General features: G+C 37.3%; 1 protein-coding gene across 2 annotated transcripts in view; it reads right to left on the bottom strand.

Annotated features, from left to right (window-relative positions):
• Positions 1 to 15070, bottom strand: part of THSD7A (thrombospondin type 1 domain containing 7A) — a 369265-nt gene that overhangs the window by 61890 nt on the left and 292305 nt on the right. For both annotated transcript variants that reach the window (XM_045827695.1, XM_045827696.1), the window contains exons 11-12: positions 9765 to 9897; positions 8443 to 8546 (exon numbers count right to left, since the gene is read on the bottom strand). In XM_045827695.1, the coding sequence (XP_045683651.1) occupies positions 8443 to 8546; positions 9765 to 9897 (237 nt within the window). The remainder of the gene's footprint in view (positions 1 to 8442; positions 8547 to 9764; positions 9898 to 15070) is intronic.

Genomic DNA, 15070 nt, shown 5'->3' with positions numbered 1-15070 from the left:
CCAGCGGAGCAGCTCAGCTAGGTCCCCCATTGGGAGCCGGGAAGGCTCACTAACTGCGGGACAACAAATGGAGCGTTGAGGGACCATCACAGACACATTACAGTGTCGAGCTGATTTTATGAGCCACTTAAAAATTAGGAAATGCTAATAATCGTTTTATGACAGGGCTCTCATAGGCACAGAAACAAAACCCAAATCAACTAGGATGCTAGTATTCATAAAAAATTAGAGGAAATAATTTAATGATAGAAAAATTAGAAGTTTAAAATAATAGTTTATATCAATGAAGCATGTAAAAATTATTGGGTGGTGAGTAATAGATACTTTAGCTGAAATATGCTTTCAAAAATTATGTCTGTTCTTTAAAGCAAGCTCTTTTGTTCCTTTCTACCTAGTTCATTTTCCACATCTGTTCTTTTTCTTCCTATGGCGTAATAATCTCTACACATTAACAGATTAATGTGAGCCACTGGGATAAACTGGCCCTTATATTCTGGGCATAACTTCAATACTGCTTGTAAAATGCAATCTTTTTTAAAAAACAAAATGGACCAGAGTTTAAGCAAAAGGGTAATGACAAGGGTGTCAATATCGTTTAAGCCACTTAATTGAAGCATGAGATTTAATCATATTTGTTCACAAAAATAATGGCATAATTGTAGTTAAATATTTACATCTCATGTTCTATAAGCTGATTTAATTTTGATAGAGGAAGAATTAAAACTCTTCTTTCTGTGCTTTACGTTTATGACCTTATTAATCAATAAGTGATGCAGAGGGGAGATGGGTCCTTGCCATGTGAGGCAAATAATTGAAGTTCTTCTCTTTCTTTTTTGTGGTCTAGATTTGGGGATACATCTGCATTACACTGGATCCACATAAAGAGGCTGATGTCAGATCTAGTGACAGGTCAACATTACAATGGCCATTCGTTGGCAGGAAGGATACAGAGGGGCTGGGGGATTAGGACAGTCAGGGCTGACTCTGGGGATTACTCTAGTTTCATCTTATTTCTCAAAAGTACTTTGATCAGGAGACAGCATGGGGACAGTATGGAGCTTCGGCAAGAGCAAATGTGAAGTTATTTGTAGAAATCTCCGCATCTACAATATTTTTGTATGATACTCTTGGTTAAAAATGCATCACTAAGTGATAAATACTGGAAATATATATATATATATACACACACACACATATATATACACACACACACATTTTTAAGTATATGATTGACATTAAGTAGTGATTGATATTGCCCTTTAGAGAAGTCATAAAGCAAAAAATAAGTATATTGTCACTATTATCAGTCATATATTTTATTCTAATGCAAATATAATAGTAACTCTAGCTTCAACTTTTAAATGTAGGTTTCAATGACATAGTCACTGATCAACCCATAATTTAGCCTTCTAAATGCTATCAAAACTATAGAAATGTGGGCAGAGAAAAAAAGACAGTAGAGATTACATTTCTATTCAAAGCTCATACATAGTGACTCAAATAGTATGAAGCAAATACGAGCTGTCTATTCACTTAAAAATTAAATAGAATGTGGACATAATTTCATGTTATTTTTATTCCTTTAATTGACACTACTATAGGAAAAATGGCTGTGTCAAAGGCCCTCTAAAATTTCTGTATAATATTCAAGCATGATTCAAGTTTAAAAATTGCCAAATCCTGTCAGTGCCTTCTTTATTTTTTAAAAGATGTTATTTATTTATTTTTAGAGAGAGGGAAAGAGAGGGAGAGAAACATTAATTGGTTGTCTCTCTCATGCCCCCAAGTGAGGGCCTGGCCCGTAATCCAGGCATATGCCCTGACTGGGAATCGAACTGGCAACCTTTCGGTTTGTGGCATGATGCTCAATCTGCTGAGCCACACCTGCCAGGGTCTGTCAATTCCTTCTTTAAAACACATCTTTCCTCTCTCTTTTAAGTTCTTGTACCATTAGATAAAATTTCCCATAATACACCATTGTCCATATCCAAAGCTTTGCTGAGATTCTTCACTACTTCTGTTTTCCTATTGAAAAAGCCCTCCTCCCACTCCTCCTCCACCTCCTTCGAGTGTTCAAATCCTCCAGAGTGTGGCCCTTGTCTCCAACTCACTGATGGAAATCCTAGGCAAACTGGTCAATACACTGTTCCCCAAACACACAGATTTTGCTGACTGCCATTTTCATGAGTCATCTGAATCATGGATATCTATAGTATATTTCCTACCATAAAAAATAAATGGAAGCCCTTTGTTACACACTTGTATTCTCTCAATAGGCTGAGCTCAGTACCATGTAGGTAATATGAAACATGTATATGCTTTCAATAAACATTTGTTTTATAAAGTAATGAGTGGTACTGAATGATAGATACTCAGGAAGTTTGAGTTGGCTTAAGAAAGAACAGGTCTTATCCTGTTTTTACAGCTTTCTGAGAGTACTTAATGTTAACACACTTACAGCTCTGTACATTGAGATAGGAATTTTATTTAAACACACTGATTCTTCATTATTGCTATCGATTGAATTGTGCCCTCCAATATGATGTACTTGGAGATGTGGTCTTATGTTTAGAGGGGGTCATTTGATCATGAGGGCCAGACATCCAAGACGGAATTGTGCCCCTTATAAGAAAAGACCAGAGGGCTTGCTCTCTTTCTTTCCACCATATGAGGACACAGCAAGCCAAGAAGAGAGATCTCACCATGAGTCAAATTGGCCAGCGCCTTGATCCTAGACTTTCCAGTCTCCAGAACTATGAGAGACAAATTTCTATTGTTTAAGCCACCTAGTCTATAATATTTTGCTATAGCAGCCCAAGTAGACTAACACAACTTTTAACACAAAGTTTTAAGCTTTAAAAGTTTTAAACTTTTACGATTTCTAATATTTCTATAGACACACTTGGTGAATTTAAGGAAAATATCCTGTTAGTAACAGAATAGCCAATATCTAATTTACAGAAAATTAGGTAAAAATTATCAGTGATACTGGGAATGACTGATACAAAATTTTGCTTCATTGTTATTTTACTTTTCCTTACCAATGTAAAGGAATTTGGTCACAAATAATCACATGAATTCTTATGTATTTTTCACATTTTTCAGGAGTATACTGATTTTCTTTTAAAGTACTTTGTGTTCTAATGTAATAGTTCAGAAAGTATTTTCACACAGTCTTGAAATCCATAGAATGGAGACTTTGTCAAGACTCTATTTACTCGGAATAGAATCTTCCTATCTTTTTATACCTGAGTTATTCTAGCTCCTTTCAGTGTAAGGCTGAGTCTCACTGATTTGCTTTACAGTAAGTGTTTGTATAGAGATGGTAAGCTGTTCCAGCTGGTTACTTCTTGGACTCTGGGAACATAAGTGCTTTTCAAATCCTTTGAAATGCATCAGCATGGGTAGGTCCTACCATTGGAACAACTATGCTGCTAGGAGTATTGATAGTAAAAATAAGAGTCTGACTATAAAGGCCACTTTATTGTTAATAGGTGGTGAAAAGTAGGCAGGTGCAGATGACTGGATAAGAGAAGACTTAGGAGGGTTGGCTAGCACACTGGTAAAAGAGAGCTCTGGGTAGCATTGTCAACTATTATGGAAGCTTCAAGTCTTTTGAGGAGAAGTGAACCACGACAGGTGACTTTGTGAGTGTTCTGCGGAGAGGTGCATATTATACAAGCACACACATTCTTCCTTCTCTGTGCGTAGTTAGTAAATTAACTCCTGATGGCCAGCTCCTGGGTGTGATTCATCGTCTTCCAGACAGGAGAATTAGGAGGGCATTCTCTCCTGTCTTTCTCATCTTATGTATTATCTGGTTTCACCTTTAACTCTTTTTATTACTGAAGTTTTTAGAGTCAAAATTTTATTCCTAAATTCCCCAAAGAATGCAGCAATTCCATCCTGGAGCCATATATTTTACCACTGTGACAGCCTCTAGAGTCCACTACTCTCATAACTCTAAAAGAGGCCCTTTGTGGATGAATTGAACTAAAAAGCTTTTCCCCTAGTGACCAGGCAAACTTCAGGAATTTTCCAATCCTACTGGGTAATGACTATTCAGTACTATTAGAAGCTGTGACTATATTATGGATGATATGGTTTTAGAATCTAGACCAGGGGTCGGCATACATTTTCTGTAAAGGGCCAGATAGTAAATATTTTCATCGACTATACAGTTTCTGTAACAACTACAGTAATCCCGCTGCATCCACAGGAACTGATTCCAGGACTCAAGTCCCTTCCTTAATATAAAATGGCATAGTATTTGCATATAGCCTACACACGTCCTCCCACGTACTTTAAATCATCTCCAGATTATTTATAATATAATGTAAACACTATGTAAATAGTTGCTATGCTGTATTGTTCGGGGAATAATGACAAGAAAAAAAGGACCACATAGTATGCATCAGCAACAATGTCATATTTAAGAAAATTCCCATCTGTGGTTGGTTGAATCTGCAGATGTGGGACACGTGGATATAGATGGCTGACTGTGCTCAACCTCGCCTTGTGTCATGAGAGCGGCCACTGGCCACAGGTAGAAAAATGGGTATGGCAGTGTTCCAATAAAGCTGTAATGATTAAAGAAACAGACTGTAGGTTTGGTGCACAGGCCATTGTTTACTGATCACTGGTCTAGACCAATAGTTTGATAAAATCTATGGGATTGAAATTTCTACCTTTAGAATCATAGCACGATATAGTTAGCTCTCATATTTTATGACACAGGAAGAAACAGTAATTTAAAGTTAATACCATTTAAAGTTCTTTCGGTAAAAAGAAGTACTAAAGAGTATACAAATGCAAACAGGTTACAGAGAAAAATCTGTTAATGGTAAAATACAATAACCACTTTTCCCTCTGCACACAATGTGTTTCAGAGTTCTTAGGTTCTTCTGTGGCTTCATGAAAACCCTTTCTGGTAATTTTACTCAAATTACTATCTTCTGCCCTAAGCTATGTCTATAGCTGCATTTCAAATGCACACTTGGATATTTTTAATTGGCTCCCCTGCTGTCACCTCTAATGCACAATATAAAAAATATACTTTATAAAGTTAACTCTACTTACAGACCCAAGAATTTTCACCATTATTATAACTATTCTTAAGCTAAAAGTATTAGAGTTTAAGAATCACATGATCATCTTTGACTTGTTTGTTTCTATTTCTGCTGCTATTGCCTGCCACTGAGTCCTAAAATTATTTTCCTCTATAGTATGCTGAAAATCCACTTATTTTTGCCCATTCCCACCACTGTGGTTTAGGAGACCTTATAACGAAATCCTTGAATTGCTACAACAGTGAACTAGATGGCATCTAGTCCCGTGGGCCTTATCCTAATTTATTCTGTACACGCTGACAGATAAACCACCACTTTCATCAGGTGCTTGCTCTTACTATTTATTGAACAAGGTCTAAAATACTGATCCTGACGTTTATAGCCTTCTGTGAAATCACCCCAGCTCACATCTTCAGAGCTTCAGAGTTCAATCTACCCATTTTTCTGTGAACACATTTAATGTTTTTATTTTCCTTACCTCAAATGCCTAGCTTATAGAATTGATCTTATTTTGTATTCTTTTTTCTTTTCTGCTAATTCTAATATTAAAGTACAAGTCAAGCCCAAGCTCATCTGTTAGGTTCTTTCTTAAGCTCTTTAGCTTCAAATTACTGCTTTTGCAATGGATCGGTTTCAGTCTCGAACTCCTACATGTTGGATAATGTCGCCGGTGATGCCATTTCTCTAACAAAGATAAGCTCCCTGGCTTGTACCTCTACATTCTTTCCTGATGCTCCTGGCTCTTTCCACACAGTCTTCTGAATGCAATCACATGTGAATGAGTGACTGGAATTAGAAAATTGTATACATTAGAGAGGATGGGGGTAGCTTCTCTACAGTCTTTGCTGATTGATGCTAATCCTTACTACACAGTTATTTTAATCATTAAAAAGCAGCACTAGTTGGCACTTTTAAAGTCTCTGACTGGATAAAAACAAAGGTGAAAATAGCAAGAATCTGACAGGTCCATCATCCAGAGTGCCGAACGCAAGCATGGCCATCGAGGAAACAAAATGTTGCCTTTCGGCCATTCACAAAATATATTTCTACACTCGTGATTCTCCCCACTTCATGTTTCTGTACAGATATTGGCACTAAGGAAAAAAATCTTTAACTTAGCAAGGCAAGAAAGATTATCTTCATATGGAATTTAAGTGGGCTCTTCTTAGTATATTTATGCAGAAATTACTTTCTTTTTTTCAGATAGCCTGGAAATAGAAAAGAGTACCAAGATAGAGTCAGTTGTCTGACAAGTATTCCAAGCTCAGAAATCATTATTGAAGTACAGGCAGAGGAAGAGGAGCCAGTGGTAGGAAACCAGAAGAGTCAGAAAGGCAGGAGACGGTGGCATCGAGGAAGCTAAAGACTGCTTTTCCCCATGGGAATGGGTCTCGGTATCAGACACCACAAAGTAGTCACCCAGGGTGAGGAATGAACAAAAGTCTTCAGATTTGGAAATGAAAAGATTACTAATAATCACAGAAAAAACAGTCTTTTTGCAGACTTTGTGTCAAAAATACAAAAGGTCCATGTTACTGTTGTTGCTTTCAGGTCTACTACGATCTACGCACGCATTCGTCAGGGCCACGACCTAACAGGAAGGGGGAAGGATTCAACATTTAAAGAAGATTGGGTATGTGCAAAGCACTGTGAGAATCATTATATTCTTAGCTCAGAGGGAGGAAATAAATAGCCCAAGATTCGGCAGTTGTTAAGTCAAAAAGTTTGCAACTGAAGCTGTTTTCACCAACTCATATTTCCTCCTGTGGTAGTCTATAAAAATACAGCTTTCATCTTTTTAAATTAATTTCACTTCAGACTTGGATCCCTAGGTATTTTCTGTGCATAGGTTATAGGATATGAAAATCGGAGTAATCCTAAAAGATGATTTGGTCTAACCCTCTTATCCTTTTTTTATCTAAATAAACCAAGACAAAGACAGTGAAATAAAGAATAAGACTTGCATTGCATTAGTGAAAAAACAAGGACTAAGACTTGTGTTCCCTGATTCCCAAACCCACACCTGTTTTCATTATAAACTCCACATAGCACCCACATTGCATGCACATGTCTGCTTGATTCAAGGAGGATTTAGTAGGGTAAGACAAGAAGATCTCGTGTCACTCAGCTTCTCGATAGATGGTTTTAAATGGGGAGAATGACTGAGTTCTAGATATGTACCTAAGTCTCTAGAACTGTAAAATAATACCGGTAATTTTTAGCTAAAGCTGATGGTGGAGGACACACAATGAAAATTAAGTATATAAAATAATATCATAAAAATCACTAGGTAGTTAATATTCTTTGTAAACTAAATTTTTTGTTTCTAAGAAAGACTTATAAAAGGATGATTAAACAAACAGAACATTTGTATTAAAAAGTAGCTCTTTTTCTCAAATGAGGACAATAATCTTCACATTGTAAAGGAAAGGGGGGTTCCAGGTCACAGCAGCAAAAGCTGGAATTCTATTCTGTATGTTCACACTTGTGCATCATCATCAAACATATAACTACAAATGAGGGAGCAAAACATGTTTTTATGAGTCAAAGAGAGGCAGTGGTTGCATTTTCAATTGTATATTCAGCTACATTTTAGGTATGTAGGAACTACATTCTAAAAGTCATAATAGTAAAAACAATCATGTACACTCTAAAGACTGACTTTGCTATACGCATAAATAACATTGTTCTAAAACTTCAAAAGCAAGTATTATTCACAATACCCAATGAATAATACTGCAAGTTGGAAACATTTCCATCGTGCATTTCTGCAGGATTCCACGTTACCTAGCAGTGCAGACAGATTGCAGTCCACACATGGCAGGTTTTGAGTTCATAAATCTGCATGTAAAAATCAGTATTGCATATGAACAGAATCAGGGAGAGCCGTGGCAATGCTATGGATGTCATTGCTGAGAATTTCTGAGAAAGTTACCCAGTTATATTACATTGTATGCACACACATGTACAATGTAGATGGGCAAGGATGTAAGGATCTTATTGACTGTTAAGGTGACAAGCCAAAGTGTCATGGAACACCACGATCCAAAAAAGCTAACAACAAGCTGCAGCGTACCATCTATGTCACAGCATTCTTAAGAGCTTCGTCTGATTATCTCCTAGATATCAATGAGGGGAAAACGCAAGCAGAGAAATCATGGGCTAATGCCAAAGAGCAAAGGACACAATTTAAAAAGACAAGTTTCCATGTTCTGGGGTTAGGCAGAATAAGTGGTAAGGAGATTCAGATCTGCTCTGCTCTGTGGGCTAAGCATGGCATCAGAATGACAAACTCCTCAAGCTGGTGGTGAAGTTAGAGATGCTGAAGAAATGAAAAGCAAATCAGCTGTAGAATGAGAATGAGGCCTCCCACCTCTTGCTTGTCGTCCGGGCCCACAGCCTTCCTGTGCTCCAGGGCTGTCCTGTTGCACGCTCCAAGGGACTAACTGGCACCGGCGCCATTTGTGTGTCTTCCACCTACAAGAAAAGCAAAAAAACCTCAAGGAGAGGAAGCAAAAATGCCGGGCAAATCATAGATACGGGGACATGGAAACATGACTTTGACCACTGCCAACAGAGATTTGACTATGCTCAGTCCTACCTAAATTTAATTTAGATCTCCAAGACATTGGAATGAGCAGCATTAAATATAAAATATTCTCTATGGCAGTGGATACAGAATTCATCATGGTCAAGTTCTGTAAGAATAAACACTGCAGAGAGCATTTAGCCTTTTCAATGACTGGGACTCCAGCAGACATACCAGATGGTACCAGAGTGATGCATTTTGTCTAATTAAGGTACATATACTTTCTGTTCAAGTTATAAAACTGCATTCTTGTGATGAGCCTTTTGTAGAGTGCTCTTTCCATTAGCATTGCAGTGGTAACTCAGAAACTGCAAGTGTAATACACTTCACAAAAACAGATCCATCAAATAAATACATTTCAGCTAATAGTTCTCAGTGTTTATAGTGTCAACATGCAATTATAGTATTTGTCATCTCAGAATTAAATATAGATTAATATTAGTTAAGATGGCAAATCTGCCATCAATTTCACCTTAAATTGCTATTTTGTGATCACACATTCCATCAATTGATGCCATAATATTTCATCTGTTGTTGGAATTGCATTTATGTACTACATCAAGTTTCAATCAGGAAATTTCTTTTAATAGTTCTGAAGAAAAACTTCTCTGATATTTGTCAAGATAATGATAGATAGCTTCAATAACCTTCATTTTCTTTGAGGTGGCCCAAAATTAATAGAACGAACTTCTTACTAGCCTCATTGAGATAAAGATGCATTTCAGCAGCCAGAACACCAGTCTTTAGGAGGAACAGGAGCTCTTTGGCACCAAGAGAGGAATGCTTAGGTGATTCCTCAAAGAAAAAGAACTGCTTCCTAAAACATATGTTTTATAAGTATTAACAACTTTCATGCGTTCCTTGAAGTTTATGTCAACAAAAGAAACTTTCCCTAACTTCTGGAGCTAATAATACAGCGTGGAAATTTATACAAGTAATTGTCTCTCTGGAGATAATTTTGGTAGAAGAGCAGCTCTTTCAAAAAGGCAGGAGATCACACATTCAGCCAAAAACATCCCAAACTCCACTGAGCCTGCAGGACGGGGTTGGACCTGAAGTATTGTGCTCAGTGCATCGGTCACCTGCTTTTCCTTCAGCTCTCTTACCTGTAGCTTTGGCACATCTGAGGGGCCTCGCAGGCCTTCTCTTCATAGAGAGGGTCCGAGCAGTCCCTGCCCCCATTGGCCGGCAGCTGAATGATGACCCGGTGCCGAGACTGCTTCTTGATTCCGGAATCCCCTAGAATGAGGCAGCTTTTTAACCTCTGTACTTTGCACTGATAAAAGAATCTCCAAAGACCAGCCTGTGTGGAGAAATTACATTGCCTCTAGCTACACATGATTCAACATCCCTGAATGAGAGGCCTCATCTAGTCTAATCATTTCCTAAATTCTCCCAAAGACCGCTTATATTGAAAACTCAATCAGTTTATATTTAAAATGCAAAGAATGAAGAACGCAGTTCCATAGTTAACTAGCTTTCCTAGTGCACAGTTGCAAAGTAATTGCTCTTTTGTATATTTTGTTCCCCTTGAGAAATATGACAGTTCTAATTAATTTATTTTCCTGTACCTTAAGTTTATTTCCCTGCCATTTCACATAGCCCTGCTTACCACATGGGACTCATACACATCTAATGAATCCTTCTTAGGAGACTATATTCCTTGTTTTAATGTGAAATTTTCTCTCTTTGTTATTCACTTAATTTGAAATGCATAACTCATAAATTATTCTAGTCATTTATTACTCATGTTAAACAGCCTGAGATCTTCAATTCAGGTTGCATTTCAAGCATCAGGGCTATAAGTAGTGAAATGAAAGTCATTTGGTAGACGCAGAATTTTTAAAGAAACATTTGAAATAGCAATAATTACTCCAAATTACTCTCAATAAATCCAAATTACGTTAAAGAACAAAGGAAATGAGATTGATCTACAATGAAGATATAAGCTGGACAGTATTATTGGTATAAAGACTTGCAAAATTTTTTAGTATTAGAGACAGATAATGTACAGAACTTGCCAACTTTAATAAAAGATATATTCTTACAACAAACACACTTTGGGGATGAACAACCACGTGGTACAATTTCATTCACAAAAGAATTATCTGAAGAATTATTTTAATGGAGTTCCTATGATGCATTTACATTGTTTTTAGCAAGATTATTAAATATTTAATATGTAAGATTAGAGGAACAGAGAAATTTAGAAGGGTTAGCAGCCCCAAACAATGAAAGCTTAACCAGAAATGAACTGAAACATTCTTCAAGTGATTATGTTAGCAGAAAAATATGATTGGACAATTAGAACTTTCCAATAATGAAACATCCTTCCTCGTGAATTTGAAGTATCCCACAATGTAGTCTGGGCAACCAACTCTGAGCAATGTGCGTTGAAGATTCCTGTGGTAGACGGGAGAGTGGATCAGATTAGTGGTTCCTAAATGCTTGACTGCATAGGATAATTCCTTTAAAAAGACAAAAACAACAACATGTATCGGCCTATGTCCTGAACTACTAAATGAGAATTTTGGGCAGCTGAGTGAAAATCTGACTTTTATAAAACTTGCCAGGGAATTGTGATGAATACCCAGGTTTAATATCTACCAGAATAGATGACTTTGTATGTCTTGTCCCAATTTCAGATTCTAGGGTTCATGGGTAACTTTCTAGGATTATTCCCATTGTGGGGGAAATCTGTATTATTAAGGACTGTAACTATTTTAGTGAATAATTGGAATACTACAGGTAATGGAGCAGGGAATTAGGGACTGCAGGTAGTAAGTGGCAGAGAACTAAAGTACCTGAAAATACTGTCATCAACGTTTTTAGTTTAACCATAGTAGTCTGAATGCTAGCTCCAACTCTTACATGTTAAATGTTATTTATCTAGGAAAGATCTAAGAAATCCCAATGACTTCAAGGACTTTTAATACAATTGCTAATGCAGTCTCTATCCATTTTATCATCCACTGACTCTTATTCTAAGGTGCAGATGATGAATTCCTCCAATAATTTAGACCTAGGAAAAGTTTTGTTTCCCCTGACAATCAGTTAAGAATCCATGGTGTTTCTATTTTTTGCTTTGTTCACCAGACTCTCAGAGCTAATTTTCTTCTCAATTGCAGGAGCTTACCTTAACTCTGATTTTATAATATAATTTTTCTCTTTTTCTCCCATTTGCTAATTGCCTCCATCCTTCTTTGACAATTATTTTTCTTTTGTTTATGATCTGTTATTACACTTTTTAAGTGAGTAGAGACACAAAATGACCATTCTTATATTTCTTTAGGATTGAGGGAAGGAAGGAAGGGACGAAGGAGGGAAGGAAGGAGAGATGGGAGGAAAGAAGGAAGGAAGGAAGCAGCAGATTTTTGCTTCCCAGGGGATCAATAACAGTCTAACCCTTCTCAACCTAGAAATGGACAACAGTCATGGAAGTGGGAATAAGAGATCCAGAGTCTGTAGTTGACTGTGAGTACCTTATCAGTGGTACCTTATAGACTGGAGCTTCAGTTCATTAACTATCTAGATGTCACCTAGGACATAGGCAGGGTGGTTCAGATTTGGGAGGCAGCAATCAAATGTTACCATTTCATTCCTACTTCATTGACTGGAAAGCAAAAATGTCATCTAATATACAACTCTGAAATATTCTAGTGCCTTCTCATCACAGCCTCCACAAGTTTGTACTTGATATGTAAGACTACAATAACTCCTTCGAACTTCCACAACTGATTCCACCTTGGAATCCATTTATTCCTATAAAAAGTTCAAATACCTTAACCTTGTGTGGCTCACAGGAGACTGTAACCTAATTCAGGGGAAACATTCCAAAGCCATAACACACAAAGAGGAAGCGCAATGGGGTTGCACAGGAAGAGTCATGGCACCTGTGTTTCTACCCACTAAGAGGTTTGTTTCTTCTCAGACCTGAGTTAAGAAATTACTTGTCCACTTAAAGAAACAGCACTGTAGAGCTCCCCCAGGTGAGAGAGCTCTCAGATCAAAGTGCAGACAAAGGGAGAGCTACGGAACACATTAAAAAAGAAAAATGGAAGGTTCCTCACTAATGATTTGAGTTGGCGAACTAGAATTTCACAACCTTCATAATTTCCTTCATGTACTTACATCCAATTTATTACATGTGGTTAATATATACATCTCATTTCCATTTACCTTTGTGTTTTAGCACCTAGAACAATAGTCACACAGAGCAAGGACTTAATAAATATTTGCTGAATGAATAAACATATTTATTTTATTTCTTCTCAACTGGATTAATGTCTTCTGTTTCTTCCCATCTATTTCTTTATAGTAGTAAACCATGGGGACTAAGCCTATGCATTGAGGAATAATAGACAATAAGATGTCACTTTGTCCATTGGAAATAATGAGCATGGGAAAAATAAAGGAATATTCCCATAGTGTTTGTACTTGAAAATACCTATCTAGGATAAGACCAGAAAAAAATAGGGATTATATATTCAGAAAACCATTAAATGATAATGGGGCACGTAGATTCAGATGGTATACAATGTCTCACACAGTCAGAGCAATTTTCAGATATCTTAAGACATTCAAGATAAATTTCACTAGAGAAGTTACTTGGAGGAAGGATTTAAAGGGCAGGCAAAACTAAGATCTATTAAGCTGGATGTGGGAGGAATAGTAGGCTGGAGGAGCTTAATAGTGATAGGAGATTAGAAATGCCTTCTGCAAGAAGCCAAATGTAAAGGTATTTTTCATATCTTTGGGGTAATTCTTGGGTAGCACTGCTTGAGGGTATCAAGGCAGAATAGATACCTCTGCAATATCCTTTTGAGCTCTCAACTCAATAAATGTGGTGTGAAAAAAGGAGTGCATAGAATTTGAGCAGCTGAATGCATTATTTGATCAAAAGTATTGGTTATTTAAAGATCAGAGTTATAAATAATGTACACACATACATGTTTCCTCCTCTTAAAAAAACACCTTTTGTAAAATTTATGAAAATTTGAAAAAAGTTAACCAGTGCACTGGTTTAAGGATTAAACTACTCTCTACTCAATACTGATCTTTATCGGCATTGATTTTTCAAGATGTATCTTGAGAAAGGGCTGAATAACATTTCAAATTACTCTTTTTGTTCCTGCTGGAATGCCAAGCTATTCTGTTGCATTTTCTGTAACACTGAAGCATAATTTTACCTCTTTAAATTGATTTTTAAAAGGCATTTAGCTCCACACTTTCATTAATTCAAAACTCTTATAAACTTTAGACTTCACTTGCAAAATTAAATTTAAAAAACCCACCCTATCCCTGCATTAATTTTCTGTTGCTGTTATCTATCCTTGAACATTCCACTTTGTTTTGCATTTTTTAATTGTGTGTGAAAGTCAGTGTAATTCCAATAAAACTCGGGCCATTCCCATTTCATACCACATAGTGAAAAACTAACCACATATCATTGCTTTATATTCCTTACAACAAAAGGCTAGTTTTCTATAACATCATTGTATCCCTATTCTCCGTTACAGCAGTTTACAGGCAAAACAGAACAGGCGTCTCCCGGTGCACAAAGCATCTTGGCACTGTTGTCCGTCAGCACCCCCTTTCCTACCCCCAGGCTTCCTTTATTCCCTCAATACACAAGTACAGCTATTCTTTTTAAGTTTGCATGCCTAGATTCAGGGTTTCTAAAAGCCTTTTGTTAGAAGAGGCTCAATCTGCACAGAGCTGACAAACGGAACAAGCAAGAGCTGATCTCCTGCTCCTGGTGAGATGACCCATGGCCAACCAAACGCAGCCCCGCCTCTCAGAGAACCTCTTTTTCAGAGGACAGCAGATTTCTGAGCCGTTGTGCTTATGCTCCTGATCTCCACCACCCCAGGAGAAGGGTATCATAGTGGCACCATGCACTTTAATTTAGACAAGATACCTGTCCACCTGCAACAGACCCATTACACCTCACTTGCCCATCACTCACAAGAAACTAGCACCCTCTACACCAAATGTCTTTCATCATCACCTGAACCCACAGCACTATCTGCATGCATACCCCAATTTTCAATTTCTCATTTTCTTCCATCCTCTAATCCTTCCACCACCGTACCCATTGGATATCATGTTTTTTCATCTGCTATCTTTTCTTAGAGAGTTTCCTTCACATTCTTTGCAGTGGAAGCTGACTCTACCTAGCCATTTCCTAGCCTTCTTTCTCCCTTTACCTTTAAAATTCTCCAACTCCTCTGAAGCTCCTGTCATCAACTTTATCATTAGCTACCCACTTTGTGACAGTCATCGACTGACACATTAATTAACGACTTTAGGATATACCTTACTGCGATCCTTTCTCTTTATCTAGCACCCTCATCTCTCTGGCAGCTTGGCATCCATGTGGTTATTGTGTTCAAGGCACTGTACTCTGAAC

Source organism: Phyllostomus hastatus, unplaced genomic scaffold (genome assembly GCF_019186645.2).
Source record: "Phyllostomus hastatus isolate PE091 unplaced genomic scaffold, TTU_PhHast_1.1 phas_scaffold_78, whole genome shotgun sequence".
NCBI classification, from domain to species: Eukaryota; Metazoa; Chordata; class Mammalia; order Chiroptera; family Phyllostomidae; genus Phyllostomus; species Phyllostomus hastatus.
This window is presented reverse-complemented; position numbering and strand designations above follow the sequence as displayed.